Raw genomic sequence first — 19,535 nt, 5'->3', positions numbered from 1 at the left:
TGAATGGAAAATAACGCGCTTATTATGAATATTAACTAGATAGATTTGGGAAACTGGAATCAGCTTCTTAAGTGCAGTAACGAGAAAAACAAGAATAAGCAGAGCTCAAAGCCAACTCCGACATTATTTAGGAAAACCCATTATCAATCGGCTGCAGAGCATAGAGAAAATACGCATTTATAGAGTCGGCTATGGGCGTTTTGTAAAAATTTCCGATGTCGAGTCGTACTCTCTCTCTCTCTCACTGCTCTCCGCTCTCCACTCACTGCGCTCTGCCTCTTCTACTTCGCCTCTATCTACCTGCTGTCTCTCTCAGTTTCTCTCGACGGACGCTCGCTGCAAGGGCCTTCGGCTCAGCGACTCGCAACGCGTTTTGATTGACGCTCAGTTGATCGGAGCCTCTCGAACGTGTCGCTGCGCGTTGACTTCAATTTACCGCCATATACGAAATACAAAAAAAAAATAATACCATTAGCATTATATTTATACGTATACTATATATAGCCTTTGTGTATAACAAATAAAAGCTAATTAATACGTTAGTTTTTCGATTGCTTTTCGAATTATTCAACTGATTACGAAAATCGCGCACTAAATTCGTATTCTTATTGTAAATCAGCCCACGGATGCCTTGAATTTACGGTAATAAAACGCGCACAATGGAATCAGTAATGCAAGCACAATACACTTATTTACACGGAAGCAATGAAACCGATGTTAGAAAGTGACAAAAATATTAAATAAATAAATAAAATACAATAAAATACAATAATCTTATATATGTATATAAATATTGATGAGTGAAGCAAAAAAAAACTAAAACTTAAGCTTGAATATACAAAGAATATTCATATATGAAAAGTGTTGAATATATATAATATATATTATTTATAAAAGTGTATATATGTATATTTACATTGTTGATGCAATATGCATATAAATAATAAAGATAAAGCCCCATCGCAATAAATAAACCAAATCTTATTTTAAAACAAGTAACAGTGCTCTAGGCGAGACTACTCGACTAAGAGATGCCCTAAAGCCTGCTGAGAGCTTACAGTCCAATATAGTATATATAAAATCTTAAAAAACTATATAAAATTATCGACTTTAAAAATCTCATTTCAATACGCTGGAGTATAATAATCTCACCAGCTGAAATTTATATATTTATTGGCACAGAATTTGGATAAGGCTAATGGAATTTGCGCGTTATAAAATTGTAATTGCTCCCTTGGGGGAGTACGTGTGCTGATTGGCAAAACTATGTATATCATTAATACTTTAAGAAACTAAATGAAACATAAATATTTAAAATTAAAAAAAAAAAAGAACTCATGCACATTTTGGATATATTTGTAACTGGCTTCCAGCAACTTGACTCTTGGACCAGATCAACCAAATAAATTGTTTACTGGGCTCTGCCATGCCTCCAAAACCATTTTAACTTAATTTCTCATTTTCATTATCATTCATCAGAAAAATGGGAAAGTGTTTGCTGTGAATTTCCTGATCACCTATGCCATGAAAGCCCGTATTGAATGTTACTTTTAATATAGAGCAAAAGTTATTTATATCAAATAGAAAATCTCTACATGAAAGACCAACATTGGCCATAACTAATATACTCTAGAGAACAATATATAAATGAGCGGAGAAATAAAAAAAAAAACGCAATTCATTTGCGCCCAGCGATTCCCATTCCATGATAATTGTTAACACACATGAAACAGACAAGCGAGACTTGGTAATTGCAGTGTGGTTGTTGCTGCTGTTGTTGTGCTTTATTTTATATATTTGACGATCAACACACACACAAATACACGCGCAGCCAGCAATGGCCGCAGCCGCTTAAAAGCCGCTTTGTTTGTATTGGTGAGCAGCTCAGAGACAACGAGGCGATGTCTCGGTGCGCGCGAGCAAACATGTGTGTGTGTGTGAGCTGTTCTTGATGTAGCTGTAGTTGTTGTATTGCGCCATTGTTATCTGAAAAGTGTGCTCTGTGCTCTGTGCCAACTTTAACGGGAGCGAGTACCTTATCCCACACACACACACACACACACACTCGATTGGCCGACAGATGTGTCTAAGCCCCCCAGGCTTGATTTTAGGAAATGCCTTGGCATGAAAGAGTTTGTTTGTTAGCTCCACTTCAACCTGGATGATAGTGACAATTATCAAATGTTCCCCGTCAATCAATAAATTATGACGCCACGATGTCGTGACGTTCGACCTTGATTTCGTGCTGTATGTTTGAAAACATTGTGTATCAATACAGTATATGCATATGTATGCATATAGAGAATATATTTGAGCTTTGCTCATGTCATAAAACTGTTTGCAAAGCTTTTCAAGCGGCCAGCCAAGTTCTCGGAATGCATTTAGCAGACTCGCCAATACGAATTATTATAATTAGCATAACTCATGCGCCGTAGCTGAGCGCGCACTTTGACTGAATGGAATAGCCGAGACAGTCTATGGACGGCTCACATGCTCTTCCAAAAACTGGGCTGGTTGCCAAAAAGCTTTCACTACAGCAAGTTGGCTTGTTGCAACTTTTAAAGCCAGCTTATGGCTTAGTTCATATTTTCAAGTAATCAAAATATATTTGCATACCAAATATGTCTCATTTAGGGGCTCAGTTTAAGTGCCTTGGAATATTTTCTAAAAAAAAATAATGTGTTATTGATCCATTTAAAACTGGTTTGCAGCTCTGATATCGTTGATTATGCATCAAGTCTGAAAATTCCTCTTAAAAAATTAGTTAATGCTTAATGAATTATTGAGCTGTTAAGAAATTGCAATATGGAATTCTTAAAGCGCGTCTCTAATGATGATAAACATTGGAATTATATTAGCTAAGAGACCTGCAGAATCATCAATTTAAGAGAGTCACAGATGCGGGGCTAATTAAAGGAGAAACGCCTAAAGAACTTTGCAAAAACCGGGCTTCATTTGAATTGTAAATCGACGCTAGGCAAAGCCAGACGGTTTATGATTTATACAAAAATAAATACCGCCCTGTAACAGGCATTTACATATGCATTATCTTATATATATACATCTATATATATATTCCCTCTCCATTGGCCTCAATTGCTTATCAACAAAACAACAGCGAGCCAAGAATAAACTTATAAAGTTAAAGCTGTTAACATGTAGGAAGTGCATTCAATCATTTTTTTTTTATGAAAAGATTTTCTAATAACAAATTAAATATTTCAGGAAAGTTAATATTTCCCAAGTTGTTCAGCAATAATTAAAAAACAAACAAAATACATTAAACCTTGCAAAACTTGGAGCAGACAGCAAAAATTTAATGATAAATATGCGAAGCGTTGAGTCGCTGAATTTTATCATTTGTTTGCACCCATTACGAATGCGAATTAAGGGTATATTGGTTTTGTGACTGTGTGCATATAGTGAGTGGAAGGAGGCGTGGCAGAGATCTTGCAAAGGGAGACGAGCTGAGCTAAATTTCGTATATTTATTTTCGATATTAATAATTTGATTATGTAGAGAATAACCTTAAAATTCTTCAGGTGCAAGGTATCTTCTAGTCGAGCACTGCCAAAATAAAGCTCTCTTAGTTGTTATCAACATTTTGAGTGAAAACGTAAATTTATTTTCAGATGCTCATGATGTGATGATGTTCGCCTAGAGCCCAGGCCAGGCCAACCGAAAAGCACAAAACATTCTCCACTCATTATTCAGTCAAAATGTTTCAACTGCGCTGCAACAGTTGCTGAGTGCAAAAGCACATATTGAGGAAGAATAACAACAAAAACAAGAAGAAGAACCAGAACAAAGCACAATCACACATTGTAGATATCAGTGCTAGAGGTGCTGCGAAACATGTATTACGACAATGGAACGGAGCTAACCACGAGCACCAATTCAAATTTACACATCATAAATCGCAGCAGCGGCAAGAATTGCAGCACATCCTCAACAGATTCGGGCGTCGGTTTGGTTGACAATGCAGCAACATTCAAGGCGGGGCCAACGACCAAAGATAGCAGCCCGCAGAGCGGCAGCAGAGACTCCGAGGCAACAACAGAGCCAGCACAAACGGAGGCGGAAGCCACGGCGCCAAATCGTATCAGCATCGAGGTCGAGGCGACGGTGAACATCGGCAACAATGCAGCGACGGCTGGCTATCGGCCGAAGAAATCATCACCTGCACTCTCGGTGCGCAGCACCACAATCTCCATTGTGTCCATCGATGAGAATGCCATCGACTCCAGCTGCATTGACAGCGACTCCGAGGCGGAGCCCGACGAGAGCTGCACGGTGCAGAAGCTGGGCCAGCAGATCACCTACCCGCCACAAAGCGCCGAGCTGACGCAGCTCAACAAGGGCATGACGGTGATCAGTCGACAGGTGCTGCCCACGGGCGGAGCTGAGGCGGCTGGCGCCCAGCCCACGCCACCCGATGTGGTGGCCAAGCAGCTGCTCAATGGCAACCTCAGCCTGGCCACGGCCACAGCGCCAGCAGCGACCCAGCAAATTGGCAGTATTGCACTAAGCAACACCACAGACGTCACATTCGGCGACAAGCACTACTACGAGGGTCCAGTGACGATACAGCAGATACTGATCGATAATCGGGAGAAGTGGAAAACCCTGGATGGTGAGACGGGCGGCCAGGAGAATCCTGGATTCAATGCGCAGGGCACGTCCAACGGCAATGCTGCAGGTGAGACAGGAGTTGAGCTTAAAGTTGAGAGAGAGAGAGAGGGAGAGAATAAAGAGATGCAGGGAAATAAATATATGTACATAACTTGTATATCCGACGGACTGACTGTCTGTCCGTTTAACTCTCCGTCCGTCGTGCGTTTGTATTTACGCTTCGCATTCACCTTGGATCGCTTATTTGTTTTATGGGGCGGCCTGTGGCTAACGCTCAACGCGTGCAAATAGTATTTTATTTTATTTATTATTATTATTATTATTATTATTTTTTTCCATTTTTCTTTTTGTTTACTGAGCGCCACAGCGCAGACATTTTGAAGGGAGAGAGAGAGAGAGAATCAGCGTAAACAGAATGTGGAGAGCGAAAAGTGTTAAATGTTTGCGAGTGGCAAATTATCATGATTTAAAACAGAAAAGCAATTTTATAGTAGCACTAAAAAGTTCCCAGAATTGATAAGAATGAGAATATGCAAATTAATATCTAGCTATAAATAATTTGGAAAATAACTCTTGCTAGACAAAATTGAATATGAAATGATTTTGTTTATGCAAATCGAATGGCAATTGCAGAAATGATGCAGATTGCGCATACGCAACGTGTGCGGCAGTAAATTGCGCATCTGACCTGTGGCCATAAATTAGACGGAATTAGCCAAACAACGCCCACAGAGATGGCCAAGAGCAAACAATAACAGTGGCAGCTGGCTACAGTTGCAATTGTTTACTCGAACAATTCTCAGTCTAGCCATAATTCAAGTCAACAAATAAAATTCTAGTGAACTAATTGACGCGGTTTAGCTGTTTAGTTAAACTCACTTAACTAGTCGGTGCTTCCCCTTAACTAGAGTATAAAGCTGGGATCAAAGTCACGTGCCCCCCGGCAGCAGGGGGACTTTTTATACGATTTTGCTGTACACTGGAAATTAATTACTTTCTCCAACATGCTAAACAAGCGCCGATAGTATATATGCAATGTATAGACTAAAAAAAAGAACCGTTCTATAAGGAATGGCGATTCAGTTATACTCTGATTTTAGCAGTTGCTGTCCAGAAATGTCGAGGAACGCACTGAATTATTGTGTAAAGTGTCGCGGGCTCATCCATCGTGATCGTCTCGCGTGCGGGGCGGCGTGTGGGCGTGCTTCTCATGCCAAGTGCAGTGGCTTGAGCGAGCAGCAGTTGCAAATTATTCACAGCTCGCCAAATATAAACTGGCACTGCGACTCCTGCCAGCGGCAGCTATTCAATGTCAAGCTCGAGCTGTGCCTGAAGCAGCATGAGAAACGTTTAGAGATTTTAGAGCAGGGGCTAGCGATTCGTAAATGTAAATGCGATACGCATCTATGTAGTTAGTTAGGTGTTACCTCACATCTGATTGAAATATTCTAATGATCCTTTATCTCTTCCACAGGCGGCAAGGTGAACAAGTCCTGCAAGGAGCCCGTTCTGTGTCCATTTCTGCCAAGCAGTATCGCCACGAAGGCTGTTTTCATAACGGCTGCATTTGCCCTCTTTACCATCGGCCTGCTCGTCGTCTTGGCCACGACCACAAACATATTTAGCAAATCGTTAAGTAAAAGTAAGCTTGGTGACGGCGAAGACTCAAGACTAAATATTCCAATCAATTCAAAAATAGGTACAGTTTTGTTCTCGCTTTTCTGTGTGTGCGTTAAATTTTGTTAAATTGGTGCTAGCAATTGGCAAGCCTAAACCCTCTCACATTTCCACACTTCTATCTCCCACTCTATTCTACTTTTAATTGTGCCTAACCAATGCAAATATTCTAAACTATCGTTAATTATTTCAAATTACTTAACATCGCGGCAAACATATATGACTTTATATATATGACTTTAAATTATCGCTGAGTGTGGGCAACTGTATCGAGCAGTGTTGCAAAGTGCTTTGAAGTGAAACTGTGACCTTAGTTCAATTGACTGGAATATGAATAGTTTTTAGTGCCTGCTTGATAACTAAATCTAATAGCAAATGACTTCGTGTCGCAGATCCTTGGAGAGTGCTAAGTGTTGCCGAGTGGGGTGGACGGCAGCCCAGAAAAGAGTTAACGAAACTAGTTCCGCCATACATCGTGTCATCATATCGCATACGGCCGCCGAGGGCTGCGAGACGCGGGTAAGCTTAATAGCTCATCAAACTCAGAGAGTGAGAGAGAGAGAGCGAGAGAATCGGTATCAGTTTTCAATCATCTTCCGTTCGCTTTAAGGACGTGTGCGAGTCTCGAGTGCAAATCGTGCAGAACTTTCACATGGATGGCTGGAATTGGGATCACATTGGCTACAACTTTCTCGTTGGGGGCGACGGTCTGGTCTACGAGGGTCGCGGCTGGGAGCAACAGGGCGCCCACACGAAGGGCTATAATACAGACAGCATTGGCATCTCCTTCATTGGCACGTTCGTCAAGATCAGGCCAACAGATGCCCAGCTGTACGCGTGCCAGAAACTGCTCGAAGAGGGCGTGCGGCTCAAGAAGCTGGCGCCCGACTACGACCTATACGGCCATCGGCAGCTGAGCGCCACAGAGAGTCCCGGAGATGTATTGTACCGAATCATACAGAGCTGGCCGCATTGGACTAATAAGAGGCCCACTTAGTAGTATATAAGTAGATATCTGTATGCTCCAGATGTAATATATTTAAGTAATTAAAGCAACATATAATCTCGCTGAATTCCCAATGAATTTTCTTGCTTCACCTCCACCTTCGCCCTACTGAAAATCATTTAAAATAAGCCCATAACGCGTTCTACATAACTGTGCCGTTAAAAAAGTGCTGTGAAGTGTTGAAAAGAGAAATTGGCAATCGTGGTGTTGAGTTGACTGGAATATGAGCTTATAAGATATATACCCAAATATATATATATATATATTAATATCTATCTATGATGCACGTATGTATGTATATATTTATGTATCTATCTTTTGCACGCTTCTCTGTATATATGTGTGTGTGAATTGTAAAATCCTGATGACTAACCAAGGCTTCTCTGTGCGCAGCTGTCGACGGAAACAATCTCGTCTTGGTCAGTATTGACGAGTGGGATGGCAAAATGACGCGTTCGCCCCTGGAGCGATTAGAGCAGCCCGTGAATCGCGTAATTATAGCACACACCGTAACGGAGAACTGCGTCACACTGGTAAGTCCAACTCTCGACGCGGATTCAGCTGAAGAGTTCTGTATCGCTAAACTGAAATTTATGCCAGGACGCTTGCTCGTATCGCGTTCGCGCCATGCAAGCGTATCACATGGATTCCTTGGACTGGCCGCAGATCGGCTACAATTTCATGATCGGCGGCGATGGGCGCGTCTATGTGGGTCGCGGCTGGGACTTTGTTGGAGCGCACACCTTCAACTACAACAGGAGTAGTATTGGCATCGCCTTCATTGGCGGCTTCGACAAGACGGAGCCAACTCCTCTGCAGCTGCGCGCCTGCCAGCTGCTGCTGGAGGAGGGCGTGCGCCTCAAGAAGCTATCTGCAAGCTATCAGCTCTACGGCCACAGGCAGCTGCTGGCCACGCAAAGCCCGGGAGATAAGCTGTACAGCATTATAAAGACCTGGCCGCACTTTGCAAAAACCACCTAAGGAATATAAATGTATTTGTAAATGTCTCATTGTATTTACATATAATAAATGAAATGATATGAAACAGTAGGAATGGAGTTTTATTTGCCACGCTTCTAGCCCAATTAGAATACTAAGATATTCCATACCCTAATCATCTAACCAACTCGAATCTTATCTATATTTCACAGATAGTGAGAACATTGGCGGCGGCTTGGTGCTGCGCTTTGTGCCACGCGCTGTTTGGCTGGCCCAGCCGGCGCAGAGGCATCTGCCACAGCTGAATCTGCCCGTGCCCATGGTGATAGTCCTGCCGACCAACTCGGAGAACTGCAGCTCCCAGGCCCAGTGCGTGTTTCGTGTGCGCTTCCTGCAGACCTTCGATATCGAATCGCAGCAGCGGGACGATATAGCCTACAATTTCCTGATTGGCGGCGATGGCAACGTCTACATGGGCCGTGGCTGGGATACGGTGGGTGCTCACATGAATGGCTACAATACGGTCAGCTTGAGCTTCGCCTACATTGGCTCCTTCCGCAAGCAGCAGCCGTCGGCCAAGCAGCTGAGCGTGACGCGCCTTCTGCTTGACTATGGCGTCGAGCACGGCAAAATCAGCTCGAATTATCAGCTGGTGGGTGCCAGCACCTTGGCGCCCACAGTCACCGAGTACAAAGCGGAGCTGCTCTACCAGAGCTTTGCCAATTTCACACACTGGACAACGGCACACTGAACAATCCAAAAACTACAAATTATAATTGCGCTCTCATGACTGGTCATATTATTCCCCCTCCCCAATGTAATTGTGTGGCATATTTGCCATAGCTATGCACTAGTCGTAAGCTTTCTATTTTAAAATGAAATAATGAAATTATTAATGATGATTTATTTATGTAGTTTTATTTTCATTCAGTTTATTAGTATTGGGTTTTTCTCGCACTCAAAATCGTCAGCTTTGTTGGAGCCGGCGCTATCTCAGCTATGTCTATATCAGCGCTGCTCGGCTGCAGAGATCGCTGGGGGAGCTGAGCAACAGAATAGACTATATAAGTGTGTTAGGCTCCACCTCCCAGAGCAGAGCTTGAGCAGAAATATATAACACAAAGTTGAGGGAGCGAGAGAGAAATACATATGAAATACATACACAATACACAATATTATAAAAAAATACCCTGGAAATGGCAACTACAATAGCAATACCATTTCAGCTTCCATGCACAGCCTCTTACTCCCCAATTCGATGCCAATCTACCCCACTTAGCTTCAGTATACAGGGTATTCCATTGAGCTTGCATAGCAAAACTCACACTTAAGCTTACGAAAAGCTCAGCGCCACGCTGCTGCTGCTGCGCAGTTCATTTCGGGGATTTTTCTGTGAGCAACAACAAAATATACAGAGAGAAAGAAATACAAAATGAGCCAAACAATATTTCTGATTTTATGTTCAGCAACGCGCGCACGAGTGAGTTCAGTTGACGACGAGCGAGCGGCTTGGCCAGACGGACGAGCTGTGATCCCTTACAGATTTGATTTTATTAGACATGAAAAACCCAACATTACCAACGAGCATCGAAAGTCAAACGCCGTCTACAAATGTAAGGCCACTGCGTGGTTTGCTGTTGAAGTGTGGCCTGCTGTTGGCAGTGGTTGCCTCAACCGGCGCTTACTTCGTGTGGCTAATGAGTAAGGAATCCCCTAACGCCATGTGAATATTTAATTGATTCAAATGCTCATCAGACCAAAGCAGCGAGCTGCTCAGCACCGGCCTGCGCATTCTCGATCGCAGTGAGTGGCTTGGGGAACCACCGAGCGGATTCAAGCGGCTGCCCACGCCCGTTTCAAATGTCATCATACATCATACGGCCACGGAGGGCTGCGACACAGAGGTGGGCTTAGATATAATTAAAATGAAATATAATTAACATACATATATAAAATCAACAGGAAGCGTGCATTTATCAGATGCGTATGATACAGACGTTCCATATGGCCTCGCTGGACTATACGGATATTGCCTATAATTTTCTGGTGGGCGGCGATGGCCAGGTGTACGTGGGTCGCGGCTGGCATGCACAGGGCCAGCACATCTCGGGCTATGGCTCTGTCTCACTCAGCATTGCCTTCATAGGGACCTTCACGAATGTGGCCCCGGAGGATAAGCAGGTGCGTGCAGCCAAGCGGCTGATGGACGAGGGCGTGCGCCTGCACAAGCTGCATCCGGACTATCACATCTATGCCCACCGGCAGCTGAGACCCACCGAAAGTCCTGGCCAGAAGTTGTTTGAGCTGATGCGGCACTGGCCACGCTGGACTGAAGATGTGACCTCATGTAAGCTCCATTCACTTCTGTCAATTATCCCGGAGCCTAAAGCCAACTTTCTGTTTCAGTGCGCAGATTGAACGACGAGCCGTTGAGGCTTGTGGCACGCGCTGCTTGGCTGGCCCAGCCCGCTCTGAAGGAGCTGCCTCCCCTGGAGCTGCCAGTCAAAGCTGTGCGCTTTGAGTTCACCCTGTCCGAGCCATGCACCACACAGGCATCGTGCACCTTTCACATGCGCTTTTTGCAAATCCTGCACATCGAGACCGAGAACAAACAGGACATTAACTACAATTTCGTGGTGGGTGGCGATGGCAACGTCTACGTGGCCAGGGGCTGGGACGCTAGCTGCGAGTCTGCGACCGACGCAGATAAGCCACAATTGGATGCGCTCATTGTGGGCTTTCTGGGCAGGTCGAAGCCCAATGCCAGTCAAATGAAAGTCGCACAGGATCTGCTTGCACAGGGCATCAAATTGGGCAAGCTGGCGAAGGACTATGAGCTGATAGACGAACTGAAGTAGAGCTGCAGCCAGACGCGGCTTAGCCAGTGCCCCAGCAAGGGGCGCCATTCCGTGAACTTCACCAAATACTATTCTACATTAATTGATAGTCCCAGTTAAATTATATAATAAATTTACTTTTTTTTTTTATTTTAATATAAATATGCCTTTATTTAGTATTAACAATTGCTCAATTTGTATTAATAATTTTGGACAGCACACTGGCTAATGGTTAAAACCCTTGTTGATCTCCCAACTTAACTATGTACACTCGATATATGTATGTACTTATTATATCTGCGGCGACTCCGCTAGATGACACTTTGTGCTTACAACAATTGGCTAAATGAAACGCGTAATTTGGAACTTTGAACATGGCTACTACATAAACTTAGTTAATGATGCTACAGAAATAACGACAGATTCTGGCATATCACATGGGTGCGGTTGATCGGACGATTAATGATCCAAGATGCGCATGTTGCCAGACACGATTTTGTTCTCCAAGATGGCACCGGCGGGTATATCGATACGATCGCCATGATTGGCAATGATGATCACAGTGCCCTGCAAGGGAAAACATGATTTAAATACACAGATTTGGATGTAAATCCAGTGCAACTTACGCGCAAGGACACACCACGGCCGAAGGTCACATCCCCGCTGACTGTCAAGTGGTCCAGCTCAATGATGTCGGGTATGTTGGCAAAGCGACCCAAGAACTCTTTGACTTTCGAAAAGTGATTTTCGCCCAGCTTGACCAGGGGCGTGGTGGGGAACATGCGCTGCGGCGACATCACCAGGCTGCCATTCTTAAGCGTATATAAATTCGACATGACGAGCAGCAGATCCGACGACTTCTTCACGGGCAAGAACCGAGAGCGTGGCACATTGATGCCAATGGCGCCATCGAAGCACTTCATGGCCGCACCCACCGCCGTCTCCAGCTGAATGACGCGCAGTCCGTTCTCGAGTGTCTTGTTGTTTACAATGATCTCCATGTTGAGCGTGCGCTCGCGCAGCACTCGATCAATGGCTGTGGCAACAAAGCAGCATTTTAGGCATCGCATTTGATTGGCAGCCCCAAAAGTAGGCTAGGCCAACAGCACTTACCAGCCAGATTGGCCCAAATGTTGTTGGTATTGAAGAACTTGAAAGTCTTGACGGACTTGAAGTCATCGACGTGCTCCTTGGGCACCTGAGCGATTTCCAGCAGACGCAGCTTGTTCTCCATTTGAATGAGCGTGCCACCCTAAAAAAGGCAGAGTATATGAGTATGCGAAGAGGACGTCCTCTGCTTCTTAGTTACCTTGACATCAGCACGCGTTTTGTCGGTCACCTCCATGACGAATTCGAAGGGCGTGCTGGCGCGCTCCTCGCCCACCAGCTTGTTGAGTATGTTCAGGTCGACGGTGGCGCCCAGATTGTCAATATTGGAGAGGAAGCAGTACTCACGACCCTCGTCAATGAATTTCTTCAGCAGACCCGAGTTACGGAAGGTATCGTAGAAGTCGCCGTGACCAGGTGGATACCAGCTGAGCGATTAGATTAGATTCGATTAGATATTTGCAGATTTGTAATGCCAATTGGTGACTTACGCCTCCATGTCCTTCTCCACATCAAAGTCCTTGGCGACGGGCAGGAAATGCTCGCGGCTGATGCGCGGAAAGCAGCTCTGATTGAAGGTGTGTATCTGCACACGGAATCCCTTATATTTGCGCACAATCTTCTCCGTGTCCTCGTCCGTATTGAAGGAGTTCATTAGCACGAGCGGCACATTGGCATCGTATGTCTTATTGAGATGCTCAATTTGCTGTACCGTCAGATCCAGGAACGTCAAATCGGAGCGCACGGGAATAACACTCTTGGGTCCGTGGCAGCCCATGGAGGTGCCCAGACCACCATTCAGCTTAATGACCACCAGTTTGTCCAACATGTTCCGTATCTACATGGCAATTGGAAACGATTAATAATGGCTCTTCGATATCTGTTTTATTTTTTAGGGTTTAGCACAAAAGGATTTGGTTAAGCAAAATTTGGAATTAAGCGCAAGTGCTAAAAGAACCAAAGCATTAGCTATAGTTAAACGAATAACAAAAAAAGCGTTCCAAAAGCCCGTTAAGATTAAGAATTGAGCAGAGAGTGAGAGCGAGATCCAGATCGGGAGCAAGAGCGAGAGTAGGAGGAGAAAGCTGAACACGAAAGCGCCAGAGAGAAGTGTAGAGTTAAGAAAACGCTTTTACCTCATTCTATATATGATATGTATATATGGGCAGACATTAGCCGGCCATTAGGGTGGCCATTGCAACAAGAGCAACGCCAACAATGAGTGCAATTCAGTGTTCAAATCAAAGTACACGAAATATGAAAAGATTAAGAAAATATAATTTTTAATGACATACATATATTCAAATATATTTATATATGTACATAGGTATGCGCACAAGAGAGTTGTCGTTAGTTGGTTTGGGGCGCATGTGTGTGTCTGTGTTTTTGTTTGTTTTGGGTGTAGGAAAGATACCAGGGCCAGCAAACTATTAAAGGTCATCCATAGATTTAAGATCAATACATACCTGCTCGTTCTTGGGCGCCTTGAGATCAGTATAGTTCATGACCGCATTTTCGGGCAGCTTCTGAATTTTGTTCCAGTCCAGCGCAGGTCCCTCTGGAAGGATAACGCCAGCTTATTGACATGGAATCTTATGGAATGCGTAAAACTTACCCTCCTGCAGGAAACGTCCGAATAGATCGGCAAAGCGACCCATCTCCGCTTGCAGTGCTGGACGACGAGCCGGCTCCGTCGTCTGGAGCAGACGATCCACTTCATTCTCGAGCAGACGCAGTGCATCGCGCTTGGTTACCTCGTGGAACTCCTTCGAATCGGATGGAGCGCGCTGGTGGCCGCGTATCTAGAAAATAGAAACAACAAGCATTAAAATACACTGCAAGAAATGATGGCAACGTAACGATTAAGCTGCGTGCCGAAGCGCAACCAGCTGAACGCACTCGAGTGACAAAAATTGCAACAACAACAACAACAGAAACTGTAATAATGAAATAAAGTGAGTGTGGGAGATAAACGACTAGCAGATATCCTATAACTAATATAAAAAAGCAATAGAGATAGGCAGAGAGAGATAAAAATAAAAGAAATAAAACAAAAAAGCGAGAGCCATGGAGAGAACGAGAGGCAGAAAATCACAGGAGACCTGAAAAGTAGAGGGAGAGCGGGAGAAAATTACAAGAGAATAATATATATAGACAACTGCTAGAGAGAGCTGAGAAGAAAATAGAGGGTAATGGAACGGTTGAGTGGAGAAATAGATGCTGCATCAAAGAACGAATGGAACGAAATATTCATAAATACCCAGCGCTTACAACGATCTTCCAGGGTATTGGGTACAATAAGACAAATTGTTGTTGCTCGCGTAATGCGTGCCTGGGGCAATTACAGGCTTCGCCTGGCAGCCAGACGCCCGCATCTTTAGCGCTAGTGGTGACAGTTTTCCTTAGACAGCAATGGCAAGCAGTTGGCTTTCATTTCTGCTTCTGCTGCTGCTCAGTGTGAGCGAGCAGACTGCAAAAGCAAACGTGGTAGACGATGGCTTGAGGCTGGCAGGACAAATGTTTGGCATTAATACGGCCGCAGATGTGGCTAATCTGGTGGCCAAGGCATTCTCCCGGGTGTCTACGCGCAAGAAGCCAGATTTGATGAGCGTGCTGCAGCAGGGCATCGAATCGCAGCGTCAGCAGCAGTTGGAGCAGGAGGAGGAGCAGCAGCAAGAGGAGGACAATGCGGAACAGGAAACTGAGCAGGAGAATGCACAAGAGTCGCCGCCTGTGGATAGCGACAATCGCCGCCGACCCATGCAGCTGAACACCGTGCAAATGCTAACAAATATGATGCGCATGATTGGCTTCGATCCACGCAAGCTGGGCGCACTGGCTCTCAATGCAATTGTGATGATTGCCCAAGCGGTGCGCGCTCGCGAAACAGTAGAAGCGAAACACCCGTAACTAACTCTAGTTCTCTCCCACAGATCGGCAGCACGATCATGCAGGCAACACGGGGCGGCAACGGCGGTAATCCAGACACTGGACCCGAGGCGCTCTTCGAGCCCAACGAACACCAGCCACGCTCTCTGTCGCCCGGCAGCCCCATCGATTGGTTTTTGAAACGTCCGGGCGCCCATACCCAGCGCATGCTGCGTCGCATCATGGACCGCCGGCTGCCCGAGCACATTGTCGACATGATTGAGTCCAAGGAGTCGGCGAATGGCAACGAGGCTGCCTGCCTGAAGCTGCTCATGTGCAAGAGCTCGCCCATTATTTGGGGCATGCAGAACTCGCTGGAGAAGCGCTTGGCTGGCGAGCAGGAGGAGTACGACGAGCAGAGCTACATGAATGCAAATGCATTCTTCAAGTATATGCCCAGCCTGGATGAGTTCAGGCAGCACAGCGAGAGCTGTGAGTCGCGCTTTGCCAAATATTGTCCACGCAATGGCACATTGAAGACGGCCTAACAAATACACATATATTATATTCCAGGCTGATGGAATAGAAATTTCACAATGTTTTTGTTTTTTACTTAGTTTTAGTTTTCGTTTAGTTGCCGTCAATAAATCAATAATTTGTTTGATAATTAAATGCAACCTTTGTGACTGAGCGATAAGCGGCGCCTCTAGGGTAGATCTAATGTTCCATGAAACGACCTCTAAAATATGAGATTATATGATCTGTCTGTGGCTTACATGTAAATACCTGACTTTGTCAACCTTCCGACTTTGCTTTGGATTATACGCTATCATCACCGTGATAAGCATTACCCAATAACTCAGCGTGAGTTCATTAAAATTATCTACAAATGGGTTAAGTACTAATTACCCACATCCTACTCTGGATTGAAAAGCCCCAAACGACATTGTCATCATGACGAAATCACTAATTTTGGCCAGTTATAAGAATAGAAATTCTTAATATGTAGATATTTTCAACTTTCAAACGTTGAAACTTTGCATTGACTTTGTGAAATTCTTTACAGCTCAAGGAAAGCAAAAAAGCACAAATGAACAAATTGAAGAAAAGTGTATTCTACTACTTGGTTAGTTTCAAGTACTGCACGAATTTTAACACCACAAATTTCACCAAACAGAGAATATTAGACTCTATTCTAATTTTGCAATCAGACCAAAATACGAAATCATTACAAAAAGCAAAAACCGTGAAAGAGTTACGATTATCAAAGCGTGCTTATCAATCATTTGTATAGCTATATAATAATGATTCGTTAAATATACTGTGACGGACAAACAAATAACAAAGAATAACAAAAGCTTTAAGTTTGTTGTGCAATTATTTGCAAAAACTGTGAATTGACATTCGGCAAGGTTGTCGATGCCCACTCGACTGATGAGATGCTGTCTGTCTGAGCGATGCTGCTATTAGCTTAACAAACGGCAGATTCAATCATGTTTATATAGCTAATATTTGCCCTGGCCAATAGCGCCATCTAGTGGACAAAAGCGTAAGCGTGTGCGTGTGCGAATCAATTAAAATCGACGACTTTTGCAAAATATACACAGATGTATGTATATGTATATGTGTGTGTCTATGTAATTGCTATAATCATTTTTCCAATTGATGGCAGACAAATAAAATTCAAAATAATATATAAAAAACAAAAACCATCAAGCAAAAGCGATCAGACACGCCTTCAGGAATGAGACGCTTGCGGTTGCTTTATTTATAAACGACGCCAAGCCCAGAGTGATAAGACAAGTGTCAGAGGGCAGGTGTTTGAACTTCAGGGAGGTCAACTGTTCAGATAAGTTATATGACAACGTACTACGACTCTTCTTTACCTCTCTCTCTCTCTCTCTCTCTCTTTCTCTCTCTCTTGTTGTCTTTATTATTAAAGCTTTATATACATACATAATACATATTTTTAGAATGCAATTTGTGTGATTGGCATATTTATTAGCTCGAAGGAGTTGCCTAATATACCTTATACTGTCGAGCATATTAGTTCGTAAAAGTGAAGACTTTTAATTGGTTTTTAATGCTGTCTTAAGTGCGTTTTTAATTAAGACTATTAAAAATAGCTGAACTGGTGACAGAGCTCATTTTTAGCATCTATTCAGAGCCACTATGAGCTCAACTCTTTCGAACTCGAAAATGTTTATCACAATAGGGGAAGAGAAAAAAACTCCGTACAAGTTAATTAAAGTAATTTTTAGTTGCACCTGCGGAGCACATTGTTGTTCAGATAAGATTGCCACTGAGTAACATTGTCGATTTCTATTGAAACATACAATGTGGCCGGGGGCGACTACATATGTATGTATTGATGTATCTACATATATCATGAAATATGTATATGTATAATTATGTTTTCCATGTGCGCAAGATAACGATATGGAATTCACTAAATTTGCAGTGCCTTCGCTTAGAAAAAACTTTGGATTTACATATTTATGTATGTATATATATTGTCGTAGTACTCGAATGCACTTGGCCCATATATCGCATAGCGAAACCTTTGCCAACTTACACCGGCTCGCTGCAGCAACACATCAATGGGTCGTATGCCTGACGTCATTGCCTAAAGCGAAAATGAATACGAGCTAACTGCTGTTGCTGCTGTTTAGTTAGCAAAAGAGACACTTGTGTTTTTCTTTTTGTTTATCTTGTGATGAATTCGTTTTATTCTTTAGTATATTTGCTTCGCTGCTGTCTTGAAAATGCTACACAAAAGCGCGCTGGAATCTGCGTAAACAATTCCGACGAATCCCGACTCTCGAACTTGGCGCGACGACTGTGCAATTGAAAATACGGCTAGAATTCAATATGAATTTGAATTTCAATACAATTTTTTGACACGAGTACGTCGGAGTCACAGCAGCAGCAACCAGCACCAGCAGCAGCGGCAGCAGCACCAACAGCTGCGCCGCTGACGTCGACGGCGGCGCCTACAGAGCGACAACTGAAGCAGCAACAAGTGATAGCGCGCTCGTCCGAGCGTCAGTGTAAGCCTGTGTGTGTGCCTCTATGTGTACTTGTGACAGCAGTAAAAAGAAACAATATAAAATTAAAAGAAAAACAACAGCAGCAGCAGCAGCAACACAATGTGTAAGAAGCGCGTATAAAGTAAAGAGCTAGACAACTAACAAATGAACAGCAAGCCGGCCCATTATATCTAAACTTTAAATTTCCCCCATCAATACGACTTGTGAATGCCCTATCTGCACTCCATTCGGCCTAGTCATTGTAGCGTATATTGAAATTTATATGCATCGAATTTCATAAAGCGTTCATTGAACTGATTTTCAGAATCAATTGAGAACTTGTTTTCTACTTCACAAATGTTCCGGTTAACTCGACAAAGCCGCAAGCTTCGTGAAACAATTGAAATGCTCTGTGTTTAAAGAATTTCCACTGATTACAAAGGGTCAGCCTAGAGGAAGTGACAAGAATGCGGGAGACCCGCAGTAGCCGCAGTTGTTTATCAGTGAAGTCACACCAATATCTACGCATTAGCCACGCCTCCACATTCAATTAGGTCAAGAATTATCGGCAGTGTGTTGCTAAATCGAGCTGCGTTTTCTGATAAGATTATATTAATAGCGACAGCGAACACATTCTGATTTGATATTAGAATATTGTCGATTTGATAATTATATACATATACATACATATATTAAAGGCGCGTGTTTTGAGTGGTATACAAAGTTTCGGACAAAGACCCCCAAAAAGACTCGCACACACAGGCACACGCACGTAGACATTCACCCACGGGCATGACATGTAGAAACATTTGTGTGTACTTGGCGACTAGGTCACTTGAAGGTTAACCTTAGCCAAAGCAGCGCACTGGGAAAACCCAACCAGAAGTGCAACAACCGCAGTCAAAGCTTTGGCTAAATTTAGAGACCGTAAAAACCGGCAATTGTTGTTGCATTTTTTACTGGAGAATTTCCGCTGCATTTCAGTGGAAGCTAACTGCATTCAAACAAATGAGCAGTGTGAGAGAGAACAATGAAGAGCGAACAGTAGCTAAGAGCGTTTGAATGTAACTAACGCAACTTACCTTGGCTTCATGTGGAATATCCAACATTTTGTTTCAGTTAATAACAATATTCACACGAATGAGTATCAAATCTAAACGTTCACCTAATTAAAGACTTTTCAAAGAGCGCAAGACAATTATCTACCGCACATCAAATCCACGCAAAGAGTTTGAATAAACTGACAATAAAAACACAACAAGAGCAGCAAGAATGATATACAAGTGTTGCCGCCGTTTGATTCTCTTATTGGAGCATAATTACTAGAGATGAGCCACTCCTAAGTAGTCGTTTCATGGTCACTGTGAGTGTAGACAAATCTTTTGGCAATGTATTATTAAAATTGTAAAATTAATAGAAACAAATTCTTAATTTATTACC

At 43.5% G+C, this 19,535-nt stretch overlaps 4 protein-coding genes and 1 pseudogene across 10 annotated transcripts; 4 read left to right on the top strand and 1 right to left on the bottom strand.

The window, feature by feature from the left end:
* Nucleotides 1-297: 297 nt before the first annotated feature.
* On the top strand, nucleotides 298-9,156 carry LOC108651352 (Peptidoglycan recognition protein LC). Of its 5 annotated transcripts, none has more exons than XM_018100962.3 (5): nucleotides 298-642; nucleotides 3,633-4,699; nucleotides 6,107-6,274; nucleotides 7,709-7,848; nucleotides 7,916-8,414. In XM_018100962.3, the coding sequence occupies exons 2-5, from the start codon at nucleotides 3,856-3,858 to the stop codon at nucleotides 8,294-8,296; spliced, it is 1,533 nt and encodes a 510-aa protein (XP_017956451.2). In that variant the 5' UTR covers nucleotides 298-642; nucleotides 3,633-3,855; the 3' UTR covers nucleotides 8,297-8,414. The 5 variants fall into 5 exon arrangements, with proteins under 5 accessions (XP_017956451.2, XP_017956449.2, XP_017956450.2 ...); XM_018100960.3 differs by having other exon boundaries at nucleotides 6,107-6,331; XM_018100961.3 differs by lacking the exons at nucleotides 7,709-7,848; nucleotides 7,916-8,414 and adding an exon at nucleotides 8,467-9,156.
* LOC149091403 (peptidoglycan-recognition protein LF pseudogene) lies at nucleotides 6,640-7,382 on the top strand (annotated as a pseudogene). Its single transcript, XR_016196666.1, has 3 exons — nucleotides 6,640-6,646; nucleotides 6,702-6,828; nucleotides 6,920-7,382. The product of XR_016196666.1 is annotated as a peptidoglycan-recognition protein LF pseudogene (transcript).
* Nucleotides 9,157-9,720: 564 nt separating the features above from the next.
* Nucleotides 9,721-11,244, top strand: PGRP-LF (Peptidoglycan recognition protein LF). The gene is made up of 4 exons (XM_018100970.3): nucleotides 9,721-9,955; nucleotides 10,010-10,158; nucleotides 10,217-10,601; nucleotides 10,661-11,244. Exons 1-4 carry the CDS (start codon nucleotides 9,814-9,816, stop codon nucleotides 11,110-11,112), a joined length of 1,128 nt encoding a protein of 375 aa, XP_017956459.1. The 5' UTR covers nucleotides 9,721-9,813; the 3' UTR covers nucleotides 11,113-11,244.
* Nucleotides 11,225-19,414, bottom strand: UGP (UDP-glucose pyrophosphorylase). Of its 2 annotated transcripts, none has more exons than XM_018100969.3 (8): nucleotides 19,178-19,414; nucleotides 13,814-14,000; nucleotides 13,665-13,756; nucleotides 12,690-13,036; nucleotides 12,401-12,626; nucleotides 12,205-12,343; nucleotides 11,718-12,127; nucleotides 11,225-11,658 (listed from the first exon to the last, which is right to left on the bottom strand). In XM_018100969.3, the coding sequence occupies exons 1-8, from the start codon at nucleotides 19,202-19,204 to the stop codon at nucleotides 11,551-11,553; spliced, it is 1,536 nt and encodes a 511-aa protein (XP_017956458.1). In that variant the 5' UTR covers nucleotides 19,205-19,414; the 3' UTR covers nucleotides 11,225-11,550. The 2 variants fall into 2 exon arrangements, with proteins under 2 accessions (XP_017956458.1, XP_017956456.1); XM_018100967.3 differs by lacking the exon at nucleotides 19,178-19,414 and adding an exon at nucleotides 17,642-17,934.
* Nucleotides 14,472-15,721, top strand: LOC108651359 (uncharacterized). The gene is made up of 2 exons (XM_018100974.3): nucleotides 14,472-15,069; nucleotides 15,132-15,721. The coding sequence occupies exons 1-2, from the start codon at nucleotides 14,611-14,613 to the stop codon at nucleotides 15,612-15,614; spliced, it is 942 nt and encodes a 313-aa protein (XP_017956463.1). The 5' UTR covers nucleotides 14,472-14,610; the 3' UTR covers nucleotides 15,615-15,721.
* Nucleotides 19,415-19,535: the final 121 nt, after the last annotated feature.

Source organism: Drosophila navojoa, chromosome 4 (assembly GCF_054131105.1).
Source record: "Drosophila navojoa isolate 15081-1374.11 chromosome 4, UAZ_NAV_1.0, whole genome shotgun sequence".
NCBI classification, from domain to species: domain Eukaryota; kingdom Metazoa; phylum Arthropoda; class Insecta; order Diptera; family Drosophilidae; genus Drosophila; species Drosophila navojoa.
The sequence above is the reverse complement of the archived record's forward strand: the minus strand, read 5'-3'. Positions and strand labels throughout refer to the sequence as shown.

Coding starts and splice junctions, on each gene's coding strand:
- LOC108651352 (XM_018100959.3), top strand. CDS start 3,856: ATGTATTACGACAATGGAACGGAGCTAACCACGAGCACCAATTCAAAT. Junction 4,700..6,106: donor GTCCAACGGCAATGCTGCAG/GTGAGACAGGAG, acceptor TCTCTTCCACAG/GCGGCAAGGTGAACAAGTCC. Junction 6,332..8,466: donor TCCAATCAATTCAAAAATAG/GTACAGTTTTGT, acceptor TATATTTCACAG/ATAGTGAGAACATTGGCGGC.
- PGRP-LF (XM_018100970.3), top strand. CDS start 9,814: ATGAAAAACCCAACATTACCAACGAGCATCGAAAGTCAAACGCCGTCT. Junction 9,956..10,009: donor TTACTTCGTGTGGCTAATGA/GTAAGGAATCCC, acceptor AATGCTCATCAG/ACCAAAGCAGCGAGCTGCTC. Junction 10,602..10,660: donor GACTGAAGATGTGACCTCAT/GTAAGCTCCATT, acceptor TTTCTGTTTCAG/TGCGCAGATTGAACGACGAG.
- LOC108651359 (XM_018100974.3), top strand. CDS start 14,611: ATGGCAAGCAGTTGGCTTTCATTTCTGCTTCTGCTGCTGCTCAGTGTG. Junction 15,070..15,131: donor TTGTGATGATTGCCCAAGCG/GTGCGCGCTCGC, acceptor TCTCTCCCACAG/ATCGGCAGCACGATCATGCA.
- UGP (XM_018100967.3), bottom strand. CDS start 17,689: ATGACGTCAGGCATACGACCCATTGATGTGTTGCTGCAGCGAGCCGGT. Junction 14,001..17,641: donor TGTTGCTGCAGCGAGCCGGT/GTAAGTTGGCAA, acceptor TCTATTTTCTAG/ATACGCGGCCACCAGCGCGC. Junction 13,757..13,813: donor CGGACGTTTCCTGCAGGAGG/GTAAGTTTTACG, acceptor TTATCCTTCCAG/AGGGACCTGCGCTGGACTGG.